The 12126-nt window shown below is 41.0% G+C and overlaps 1 protein-coding gene across 2 annotated transcripts; it reads right to left on the bottom strand.

Moving 5' to 3' along the window:
- Nucleotides 1-909: 909 nt before the first annotated feature.
- Nucleotides 910-11874, bottom strand: faxca (failed axon connections homolog, metaxin like GST domain containing a). 2 transcript variants are annotated; one of them, XM_069714377.1, is made up of 6 exons: nucleotides 11420-11874; nucleotides 8856-8991; nucleotides 8275-8471; nucleotides 7258-7475; nucleotides 6120-6236; nucleotides 910-5024 (listed from the first exon to the last, which is right to left on the bottom strand). In XM_069714377.1, exons 1-6 carry the CDS (start codon nucleotides 11677-11679, stop codon nucleotides 4720-4722), a joined length of 1233 nt encoding a protein of 410 aa, XP_069570478.1. In that variant the 5' UTR covers nucleotides 11680-11874; the 3' UTR covers nucleotides 910-4719. The 2 variants fall into 2 exon arrangements, with proteins under 2 accessions (XP_069570478.1, XP_069570477.1); XM_069714376.1 differs by having other exon boundaries at nucleotides 11399-11874.
- Nucleotides 11875-12126: the final 252 nt, after the last annotated feature.

Genomic DNA, 12126 nt, shown 5'->3' on the forward strand with positions numbered 1-12126 from the left:
TGAAAATGTGTGTTCATGAGCGTGTGTGTGTGTGTGTGTGTGTGTGTGTGTGTGTGTGTGTGTGTGTGTGTGTGTGTGTGTGTGTGTGTGTGTGTGTGTGTGTGTGTGTGTGTGTGTGTGTGTGTGTGTGTATGTTAAGTCAGGTCTAAACCCAGCTCTCTGGAGGACCCTGTTGCCTGGATTCTGTCCTATCAGCAGGCGACCATCTGCCCTCCTCCCGGCCCTCACGCTCCTACAGGCATCTTCTGCATTATTCATATTTTTTACACACACGCTTACTCCTCACTGCACACAATGCCCTCACACCTCATGCATTCAGCCACGTTTTAGACGGCTACACGCGTGCACGCGCGCGCACGTGCGCACACACACACACACACACACACACAGCTGCTACCTCTGCCACTGTATGGCATTTCTGACTTACCAGAGATGATTCATACTCGGGTATCATTGTCAGCTCTGAATTGTCTCCTCTGTCTTGTGTGGAAGGGATCTCCCAGGGATTTTGCACAATGGTCACAGAAATGGAACCAGCCAAAGCCATCAAATATCATTCTTCTGTTCACAACTGTCTGTCTCTTCCCCTTTTCATGCCCTTTTCTCACCCAAACCCACGCTCTGTCTCTACAGTGGTGCTCACACATCTTGCCTTTTCTCTGCCCTCCTTTTTCTCTGCATGTCTCCAGAGCTCCAGCACAAGCACAAAGAAAAGGGCAGAGAGCTAATCCTTCAGCATTGTTGGGTGGGCTTAGTATTGTCATATGTTAGCAAGCACAGAGGGAGAGGGATTATGAGACAGATATATGCCAGAGTATACCCATCTCTAAATGTTGATACCGAACAGGTAGATTACTTCATATGCACAATAAAAACATCTTATACAATAACAGAAACAAAACCAGAGGAAAATATCACAGCTATATTTAATGAAATATCATAAGTAATCCATTGTCATACAGCTTTTTTATCTCTAGTTATGATACATTCATAAGAATTTTTTTTTTTTTAAACCTTACAGAGCATTTTCTTTTAGGTCGTGTTTGCGTATTAATTTGCGTTTTTTTTCAGGCCGTCTTATTTACAGTCCGATGAGATTCCACAAGTCTTGCAGCAGACACGACAACAAGAGACAATGCAACATGGCTTCTACTGTCTACAAGCAGAAACAGTGACGGGGAAGTGACACGCACTGCAGGGCCGAACCTTGACCCCTGACCTTTAAATGCTGAGGAACTCTGAGACGGATGGAGTCCGCCACAGACACTGATCGGGAAAGACTTTTTGCAATCATGTCCTGCAATGTCTGAACTTACAAGAGAGAGAAGAGACAGTGATGAGCAGCTGATCAGCAGGACGACTCACCTCACCCTGCTGATCTAAGACCTCGTGGTCAGTTTGGTATTTTAGCTTCAACTGAGCATGAAGCACTGCAGAGTAAAATTTTCTATTTATGTATGTTTTTTGTTGTTGTTGTTGATGGGTTTTCAGTAAACTGCTGCAACATTTGATAATGCTGAAATGAATTTTAACATTAACTTATGACACCTCAAAACGTGGACACATGCAAACATGGCGATGATTGGCAGCACGGAAATATGCAGTTCGCTCAGTGTTACACAAGCAGAAGTCTGAAGAGGATCAACAATATTGCACTAATACACAGATCAATAAATTAGTTTGACAGTAATTCTCAACCATCGAACAAAACATTAAAACATAAGAAGAAAACAATAATATCAATCAACAATAGTATCAAATTCAAGCACATCAACCGTCCAAATCAATAAATAGAACAGAATATAAAAACATAAGTCATATGCTGGCACTGGTTTAAAGTAAACAGTTTAGCTTCGATTTCCATAAGGCTAAATCTAACTATTGATAAAAGAAGGCAATAGCATGCAGGCAAGGGATTTTAAGACACCGAACGAAAATTTTCAGTTTAATTTTTAAGCTTCAGACGATATTAATCTACTGAAATGTAGCTGCAGCACACACATAAACACACACAAACACATACAAAAAAGGCTTCAGGCTTGGTTTAGACCCAATGTACCGATGACGTTATTTTGTCAAAAGTACCCAGAATGACTCACAGTGAAGGAGCCACACAGAGAAAATGGTGATCTTTGTCATTATTAAATCATCATTAAAACTTTAGGAAATCCATCAACAGATCATCATTAATAATATCATGATCTCAAATTGTATCAGAATCATAATGATACCTTGTTACCTTATAACTGCTTCACCATCATATTCCATTCATGATACCATAAGTGTTATGTCATAATATAATGCTACATGCAAATGCTACATATACGTTTTAAATATGTGCAGCATCTTCACAAATAGAGCCAGACTGGTACATTTGTCAACAATTTCAAAGCATAAATAAATCCAGAAACAATATGGCATACTTTAAAATTGTTTTTTTTAAAAATAAGTATCACTTAAAGTATGTTATTAAATCTGTGACTAATATGAATGGGACATTGTTCTTTTTAAAAATAGTTGCCAGTGCTCTCTAGTGGACAATTTATGAACTGGAGACACTGTTTCCAAATGATTTAGAGCATATTTTTTAGCATCTCTGTATTATTATTGTAACCATAACTGTATTATGGTTTCTTGCATCTTACTGTCTGACATCAATGATATGCCAAAAGAAATATTTCTCCAATAAAAACCCACTCGCATCCGTTTTTGCTTGTTGCTACAAAGTACCCGATTGGCTTTGGTAGCTGCAGTAGATCACCAACAACACCGATGCAAGTGTTGTCACTATGTCAACAAACTCCTGGAGACAAATATTTGGCACAACAATTAAATTCACTGTATCGCATCCTGGTGTGACCAGGTATTTAAATAAGAAGGACTTTAGGCAAACATTGGCCAATATTTTCACCTAAGTCTGGCCCTGTGAAGATACCTTTTACTCTTAACATGATTTCTATTTTAAATGGGACCGTTAATGATGAAGCAGCATCAATAAACCAACCACACTATTTGAGCTGGCTTTTCTCTCAGACAACCACCAAATACTAAATTAGCACTGCTCAGAAGTGTGTGTTTATGGGAGGAAAAGTTCAGCTGTGAAGCCTCACCAGTGAGCCATCATTCATACACAGAGGGTATAGCCATGTGCAACATGGACAGAAGCATATATATATACACTGTACGTACAATATATATGTACTCTCTGCTTGCATCCATACTGTTTGAGCAGCCTTAACACACAAAATGTTGGTTCGTGCATTTGCTGAACGACAAACACACATAAAACCTGCACCTCACCATCACACACCCCAAACGCCACGCAGAGTATAACATAACAATAAAAATAAAACAGAGTGGACCTGTTTCTACTCTCTTATTGCTTTACATCACGTTTTCGGAGCAATCCATCACTACGAATGTTTGTCTTAAAATCCTAACAAAAAATAATTATCTTCAAGATCCATAGGCTACATCTTTGTGTGGCTGTTTTGGCCCGAGGCACTGACAAACAAACTGCATCACGACATCAAACATAAATAGGCCAGCTAAGGAATACAGATAACATTAATTACATGAAGTGTAAAGGGAGATTTTCATGAGCACGTACCAGCCATGCACTTGCATTCAGACTACATATCTAGTCAGTCTATTTCTACATGATTGTTTGACTCGCTCTCAATGCTTGAATGTAAGTAAGATGTCCTTCTGACCTAAAGCTGCTGTCCTCATTAACAACACAGGAGCCTGAACAATGTGTGTTGTCACTTTATGATTTTGATGTTGGGAATTTTTGTTTTTGGCAAAAATAATTGCCTTAAGACAAAAGAAAGTTTCAAAGTGCTTCTGGAAGATTGCAGTTTACCATCCTTTGCTTTCTATGAAGATTCACTACTTAAACATGGGCAGCAGGCATTACTGTAATATCCCCGTTGTGTAAACAGATACATACAGTACGGGAGTTCATAGGGCTCCTCTTGCTGATCCTAGACCAGCAGAGTGAGTATTCATGGAGACTAATACAACACAGTGTGTGTACAACACAAAGGGGATTTTAGAGGAGCAACACCTAAAGTATTTACACCATATGAGAGGAGATGATTCTATATTTTCAGGCTATCTATACTATTTATACTCGTATATAATCAAATATTCGATCTGAGAATTAAATCAGATTCATTATATTTACACTGACTTGTATTCATTCACATCACTCCTGTACAGTTCCTTAATGTCAGTTCAATACAAGTTGTTCAGTTCAGGCTGGGTGGTGCGACTTGCTACGAGGGACAGCGGTGGGCACACGTAGTTGCCACGGTTACAGCAACGCGACACCAGGTAGAAAGGTGTGACTGCAGATGACGTGGAGGAGTTTCTCAGCCACAGCGTCATTTACTCCTGATTTTAGTTCTCATTTTTCAAGTTGTTTCTGCGTTTTCTTCTCCTCTCCGTCCGCTTTTCTGCTTCCTGATTCTTTTTTCTCTCCATCTCTCACCCCCTCCCTCCCCTCCCCTTTGACATATGTTTTCCTCCCACTGCAATCTCTCCTCCACTACAGTTTGCAAGTTAATCCTCTCCTCAACGTCTCCACCGACACAGGCGACACCAGAACTCCTCCCCCAGTTCATTTCTGTCCTAAGAGGTAGGGGGACATGTGTACACAGAGGATGCAGCTCCCTCCTGTGGTGTGTGTAGTTTGTCCTAAAAGTGCATATTTCATCAACACTTGCACTGGTCTATTTCAGAGCACTCCGTGTCCATGTCAGAGTCATACAGCGAGTGGCCTGTAGGGTCGCTGACAGGCGATGGTGGGTCTTGTGGTGTGTGAGTGTGAGAGTTGTGCGAGTGTGTGTCGTCCTGGAAAGTGTCGGTGCGGGAGTACAGGCCCAGATCGGGGAGCTTCGAGGGCAAGTCGCTGCACTCTGTGGTGTCGTTGTAGCGGAAGTCCTCCAGGTCCACGAACCACTCGGGCCAAAATCGCCGGCGGATGCGCTCGCAGTACATGGCCAGGTTGATCAACTCACCTGGGTGGGACAAACAGGTCGGTGAGAACAGTGCTCCGAACATATCATGCAATCCCACTGACACACATTAGCTGTTTCTTTTAGACATTTCTCAAGGAAATTATATTTATTTAAAAAAAAAATCTTTTCTTTTTTCCCTTTTTTGGGTCTTTAAAAAAAAAAGATCAAATTAAATAATCTGAGAGGGGAAGTTCGTCACTAGAAAGGCGACTGATTAAAAAGGTCAGGGACCAGAGTATTGGTCAAAGATGAGTGTTTTTCTTGTTTCTGCTTTCATTTGTTTATGTTTCTTCAATAAAATTTTCTCAAATACTTTACATTTTCAGCAGACAATTACATTTAACTAGATTTTTAGAGTAGTAAAATTCTGTTTTGGTTTTGACCCATTGACCATTTTCCATCAGTTGTGTACTCTTATTTTCATTTTTCAGCCAAATGAACCTCTCGAAAACATACATATATATATATATATACAGTGTTTTCCCTGGTTAATGAAAGGCTAAGGTGCTGAGGGATCAGTGGGGCCTGGTGAGCAGTTATTTGACAAAAAATGATTAATCTTCACCTAATTTTTGACTATTAATCTTACGTATTTATACATACAATATTGCATTTTTTTTTTTGTATATGCCATAAACTAAATAAAAATCACAAAACATTGGTAAAACAAACCTTTTAGTGAAGTTATAGTGGCCTAAGTGCTGTGAAAAATGGTTGGGTGATCTTTCTACACATTTGCCTTAAAGGACATTGTTTGGCGTATTTTTCCCTCATGCAGGGCAGAGTTCATAGGCACAGCCTGTAAGTGTTAGTACACAAAGGCTACTCATCTGTTCTTGTTTAGGGATGGAATCTCTTTCAAATTATATGGATTATAAATCCACGAATAGAGTCAGAAAGAACTGGTTAATTCTTAATCTAGTTTAATGCATTTAGTAGAGAATTCAGCGTGAAGCTTGTAGACTGTCTACATATAACCATGAAGCTGCAACTGTCTGTATGTTTAGACAAAACATTGGGCCAGACAACAAAAAAACTTGTTTCTTTGTAATTATGGATCCTGGGGTTTTTATATTGCCTTTTTGTTGTACTCACCTTTGATTAGCTGCTCCGGCCGTGATCCTGGTAGCGTCCACATAGCAGGCGCCAGATGACTGAACACTGCAGCGTCTATTGTTGAAAGCTTAGAGCCCATAAGGTACTTCTTATCACCTTAGACAGCACATAGAAAAAAAAAAAAGATATGTCAAATAACCAAACAAAAATACAAAAACAGGGCAGCCAAGTCCCTCCTCTAAATTTCCTTTTCCAGCAAAGAGCAGCAGTAGTGATGCAAAACATACCAGATTTCTTATTGGGACACTGATGCCTTTAGGGTATAATTAGGGCGCTATTGCTGATGGTCAAACAGCACCTCCCAGCACACATCTGCCAGTACGCCCTCAGACGTGTCCCTCTTAAATCTCCCATCATAAACTACAAGGCGTTACATTCGAGACTGCCATGTTAAATTTTACCAGAAGAAGGCAGTGTTCTTCTTCTATCCTTCCGTTTTCTTTTGCAGCCTCTGCTACAGTTAAGTCTTGACAAGTACAAGCATGATGTCCAATAGTTAGTTAAGTTTTCAAGAAACACATTGAAAAGCTCTGACAAACCCATTGATCTGCCTCCAGGGTAAATGATGTAAACATGCAGGTACCACAAATTGCAGCAAAGTTTTTCAATCATAAGTTAAAATCTCCAGATCTGTGAATATAAAGTAGATTATGAATGCTGAAATTGTGCCCCATGGTAGCCTCCAGCAAGACCAAATCTAAATCCTACTCGGTTGGTGGATTCATAATCATAACACGAACGTTAACACCTATTCTTCTCTCGAAAAATATGACAATAATAATATAGTAAAAAAAATTTTTGTATCTAGCTCTTTTCAAAAACAGGTTACAAAGTGCTTTACATACATTTAAAAACACACTATGCAACAGTTTATAAAATATTATAATAAAATACAACAAGAAAATAAAACAAACAATAAATCAATAAAACTGTGAAACCATTAAAAAGCAGGAAAAAAAGACAGAACTTTTCAGTGACTTAAAATAATGCAGTGTGTTGGCTTCCCTGATCTCCTCCAGATATAACATATAAATACAGTTCTATATTAATAGATTCAATTCATCCATGTAATCATTATCATTATTTATTCATGTTTATCTTTTTTTTTTATACTCACCTAACAGAGTGGCCAGTGTGCGCATATCCTTCTCCATCAGGGCGTAAACATCCTCCTTAGAGAAGCGTCCGATCCCGTGGCCGTACATCTCCCTCTTGACAATCCCGCCGGTCAGGTGACTCAGGATCCACTTGAGCAGGTCACTCAGCGGTCCGCTCACCGACAGCATCTTCTGGGTCTCCTCCAGGTTGTCCACCCACTGACAGTAAGCTATGGTCCTGGGGACACAAAGACATGTGCATTTGTAAAGACAAACACATCTCAGCTGATACTACAACTAATGTTACTTTTGCTAAAAGGGAGAAAGAAATCGGAACTTTTTTTTTTCTTGACATTTCCACGTCACCAAATTACAAAATGCTATATAATCAAAACTTTAAAACGAAAGTATCAGATGATCACGTTTGAAAAAAGTTGGCTACAACTTACTAGCTCCATTTAAAAATGTGTTTAAGAGAAGAGTTGCTTATATTGCTGCAAAGCCCAGAGGTCAATGGCTAATAAAAAAAAGTCTGAAGTGCTAATACGCTACTTAATATTACAAAACACACTACAGTCACCCTGCTAGGGGGGTGGGGGGGATAAAACTTGTCTCAAGGCTCCTAATGCTGGAAATGTCAAAGAAAGACTGAACAAGCAAACCTCAGTAACAAACTTCTCAACTATCTGGCAAATAAAAACAAACATGCAATTGTAAACTACTTTTAGAAAACCTCTCTAGTGTCGACTAACCCTTCCACTATTTAATGTGTGAGTGCTGTGTATATTAACATTTCCGTGGTTTACATTGAAATGTGTTGTAAATTCAACCCAGAACTGACAGATTAATAACTGATAGACGTCTTATGGATGGTCGCACCTAAACAGGTAATGCTCACTGCAATGATAAGCTTCCTTCCAGGCCTTCTCTGTCCTCTCTCCTGACTATTTTCCTCCTTTGACATCTCCTTTGAGTAAGTTTAGCACACTACTGTAAAAAAAAAAGAAAAAGGAGTGTGAACTTCAGTGGTCCCTCACCAGTAGAAGTGCTCCTCCACCATTTTGGTGATGGCGCGAGACACGGCCTTCTCCTGCGGCGTCAGGCTCTTGTTAAGGCTCACGCCCAGTCTCTCCTCCAGGAAGTCGATGATGAATTCGGTGCCACAGACCTGCACGTGGTTGTACTCGATCCACGGCATCTTTCCCTGTGGCGAGAGCTTCCCATCAAAGTAGTTCTGGAAGAGAGGAGAGGGGTTCAGGAAAAGGGAGGGAGGAGGGATGTTAGGAGGGGTGGGTAATTGGTATTAAGTAAACTAATATAGTTTGGCATCAAGACAAAACATGAAATGAAATTTGAATTCCTGCTACAATGGAAATCAAGTGACTGTAACAACAGAGACACTTCTCAAGATTACAAGAGTCTAAAGGTTGTGCAAAATGGTCATCCTCAACTACACAAGAAAAAAAAAAAAAAAAAAAACTTTTTACAAACAATTTTGTATTTAAAAACAACCAGTTGTCTATTAGAAAACTATTAGCAATAATGCAAACAAGTTAAAGAAGCAGATGTAGTAATAGTCAGTGGTTTTTTTTTTTTTTTTGTATTGCAGGAAACATACCTGGTAGGGCAGGTCAACCATACGGAGGTAGGTCTCCATCTTAAGGCAGAAAGGGGAGAGGGATGGGGCGCCAGTTTTGGGCCTGGAGAACTGGTGGAGAATGATGGCATCTTTAGAGTCCAGCTCTTCCTCTTTTCTGTATGAAACAAAGAGGTACAGAGCAGCATGTCATAAAAAAAACAAGACTTCTATGTATGTGAGAGTGGACTTGTAATCTTTTAAATCAGTGTAGGAAAAAAACATGGTCCACACAATAATAATCATTAACATTTAGGGTTACATTTTAGGGTTGAGGTTGGACATTTGGGCGGTCAGAGTAAGTTTATGTTAGGTTTGGTTATCAACCAGGCAAAGTAGCTTCTATGGCCTAGACCCTCAGGTGCCCACAAAAACCCTGATTTACTGCCCTTTGGTTTGTTTTGATAAGTTAGGTAAATGTACATTTATTAAAGAAATGCAATATAAGTAAAACTGTGTTTAATCAAATGACCACAAACCAACACCAATTATGTTTTATTCCATATGTACTGGTTGTAACGGACTTAAACTAATTATTTTTTAATTTATACACTATTTCACTTCGATAAAAAGATCAATACCATTCTCATATCTGTCTGGGGAAACAGCTAACCTGGTTTTGTCTTCCTTTAGGGGACAAAACCCAAGTTCCCATAAAATAAATCATAACATTTTAGCATGAAGATTCGATTTTGGATTAGCCTAAGACTCTGTTAAGCTTAAATGTAAAGATTACGGTCAGGTAAGAAGTATTATGATTATGGTTTGCTAAGGTCTCCAGGAAATAAATGTAAGTCAATGGTATGTCCTCTGAAGTCATGGAAACAAAAGTCTGTGTGTGTAATGTGTGTATTTGATCTGTGGCTATTTTATGAGAATTAAGTTTAGGTTTGGGTTAGGGTAAGGTTTGGGTAATTAGGATGGTTAAATTAAGAGTAAGTGGCTGGGGAATGCATTATGTCAACGAAGGTCCTCACAAACATGGACATACATGTGTGTGTGTGCGCTTGTACCCCTGACCTTATGGGGACATAGATTTGTTTACACAGTCACATTGTGGGGACTGGACTTTTTGAACTAATATCCAAGTCCCCAGAAATCATGAAATATAAGGGTAAAGACTCAGTTTAAGGTTTAGGTTAAGGCTAGGTTAAGAGTTAGGATTAGGCAAGTCTTGGCCATGGTAAGTAGTGCAAACAGGACTAAGTGTGTGAGAGGGAGACTGGCTGTCATACCACTGATTAAATCAATCAAGGTCTGGCCCAGAGTGATTGTCAACCCAGGGGCCATTTATACCAGCCAAGAGAGCTGCAGTGTCAAAACAATGAAGCATCCCCTTGTGAGGGATCCTCGTGCATTCACGTGGACTGGGCCTAGAAATGACAACAAATTAACGTGGACGAGGTGCAGACTGACACGGAGCTGTCCACTCTGTGAGGTGCTGAAACCTAAAGACAAGCCGCGCAGCAGAGGAGCTGTCCGTTGCAGAGAGGTTCTGAAATACCGGCTAACTAACATAGGTTGTCGCTAGTTGATACACAAGCCTATGGGATGGTAATATTAAGTCTCACACACAAGAAGACAGCGAGAGCTGCAATATTTGACGTAACAACACAACAAACAGCCCGTATTTCCGCTTTGAACGTGAAGACTATTGGCCTGTATGAAGGACAGCTTGCGTTTATGTCTGAAGGACCGAAACACAAGAATATAATTATCTCAACGAGACCAAAAATGCATCCTCTAATAGCGAGGGGCTCCCTCTGGCATTTGTTGTAATATTAAGTGCCCTTGTTGTAGTCCAGACGCGGGCCTTTTTAAGGGCATTTTTAAGGACAACGGACTCAGTCAGTCAGACCTTCGTTCTTGCCGATGAATAATCAATAATAATAAATGCAAAAAAATATACCTTATTTACATTTTACTTTACAGCTGCTGTGCACCTGCATTTCTAAATGACCTCTGTTTGGGGATTTTGGTGTTTACATTTGAGCTTTGTCCCAAAGCCGCAGTGTTTTGGACTGAAAACAAACACCGACGTGTGTGAGTGCAATGAATCAGACATATGATGAATTAAAAGGCTATAGCGCGCCTGTATCGTCGTCCTGGCCAAACAAACAACATGGGAAATAAGCCAGTGTCACGGTTTTGTAACTATTTTTGAATGACCAAGGACAAAAGAAAAGCCATGACCCTTGCCGCGGGTCGCAGATGTCGTCAATCCACAAAATAAGCCAATGAAGACGGATATCTCCTAATGTGTGTGTTGGTGAGTTGGGGGTGGGGGTGGGTTCCGTTACATCACAACCCACCCACTCACGATTCCTTATTCTCCACTGTCTCTGCTCTCACCCCGCCCAATCAGACGAGATTAAGTAATATCAAACCCCAGTGAAAATACAGCAGACCCGTGAGATCTGGAGTGAAAATATAAACAGATTCAAGTCCAAAGCGGTTTTCACATCGATTATGCTCTGGCCCGAGAGGCCTGGCTGCGGGAATATTGAGCTGTGCAGCTTTCATACCGACTCCTCTGTTGTTGGTACCTGATGGCCAGCAATTCGTGCAGCAGATAGGCAGCGGCAGCCAGCAGAGCCCCTCCAGTCAAATAAAGCGTTTTCCGCCACCACGAGTCCGAGCCCAACGCTGACATGATCCCGCCGTAGTCCTGCAGTGGGTAGGCGATGATGCACCCATAAAACGAGAGCTGCTCATCGGAGCCCAGCAGGCCGGAGGAGAAGCTCTGGTTCTGGCCAAGATCAACCACACAGGACCGCGTCCAGGCGAACCCGACGCGCCAGTACATGGTCTCCGTCTCCGGCCACTTTCTGCCTCACTCTGGCAGCTCGGGGCTTCATCAGCGGGGGCTTCATGGATGCTGACGGACGCGGGTGCGGAGCGACTGGAAACGGAACAGCCGGCTGAGCACCAGCATCCCGCCCGGAGCTTGTCCCCGCAGCGGGGTGGACATCCTCCGTAGCCCGCTAGGAGCTCGCTGGTTATAGCCCCCCTCTCTAATTACTGTCAAGACAGACCAACAAACAGCAAGGCTTCCGGTTGGACCTTTCAAAATAAAAGTACATTTGCAGGTAAGGTTTTGTAACATTCTTGGACAGATGTTAAACTGCCACACCAAAAAGTAGGGGGAAAAAAATGCAAAGGTAAATACATTTGTTTATTGCTTCCTTATTGTCCTATTTACAATTTATAAAAGATATGGGAACGGCTGATTTGATTACTCGGTCTGCAATAC

This window comes from Brachyistius frenatus, unplaced genomic scaffold (genome assembly GCF_029030835.1).
Source record: "Brachyistius frenatus isolate BFR_SWC_R1_liver_20210118 unplaced genomic scaffold, ASM2903083v1 Contig_130, whole genome shotgun sequence".
NCBI lineage: Eukaryota > Metazoa > Chordata > Actinopteri > Embiotocidae > Brachyistius > Brachyistius frenatus.

Coding starts and splice junctions, on each gene's coding strand:
- faxca (XM_069714376.1), bottom strand. CDS start 11,679: ATGTACTGGCGCGTCGGGTTCGCCTGGACGCGGTCCTGTGTGGTTGAT. Junction 6,237..7,257: donor CACACTGGCCACTCTGTTAG/GTGAGTATAAAA, acceptor GTGCTGTCTAAG/GTGATAAGAAGTACCTTATG. Junction 5,025..6,119: donor GCCGGAGCAGCTAATCAAAG/GTGAGTACAACA, acceptor TGTCCCACCCAG/GTGAGTTGATCAACCTGGCC.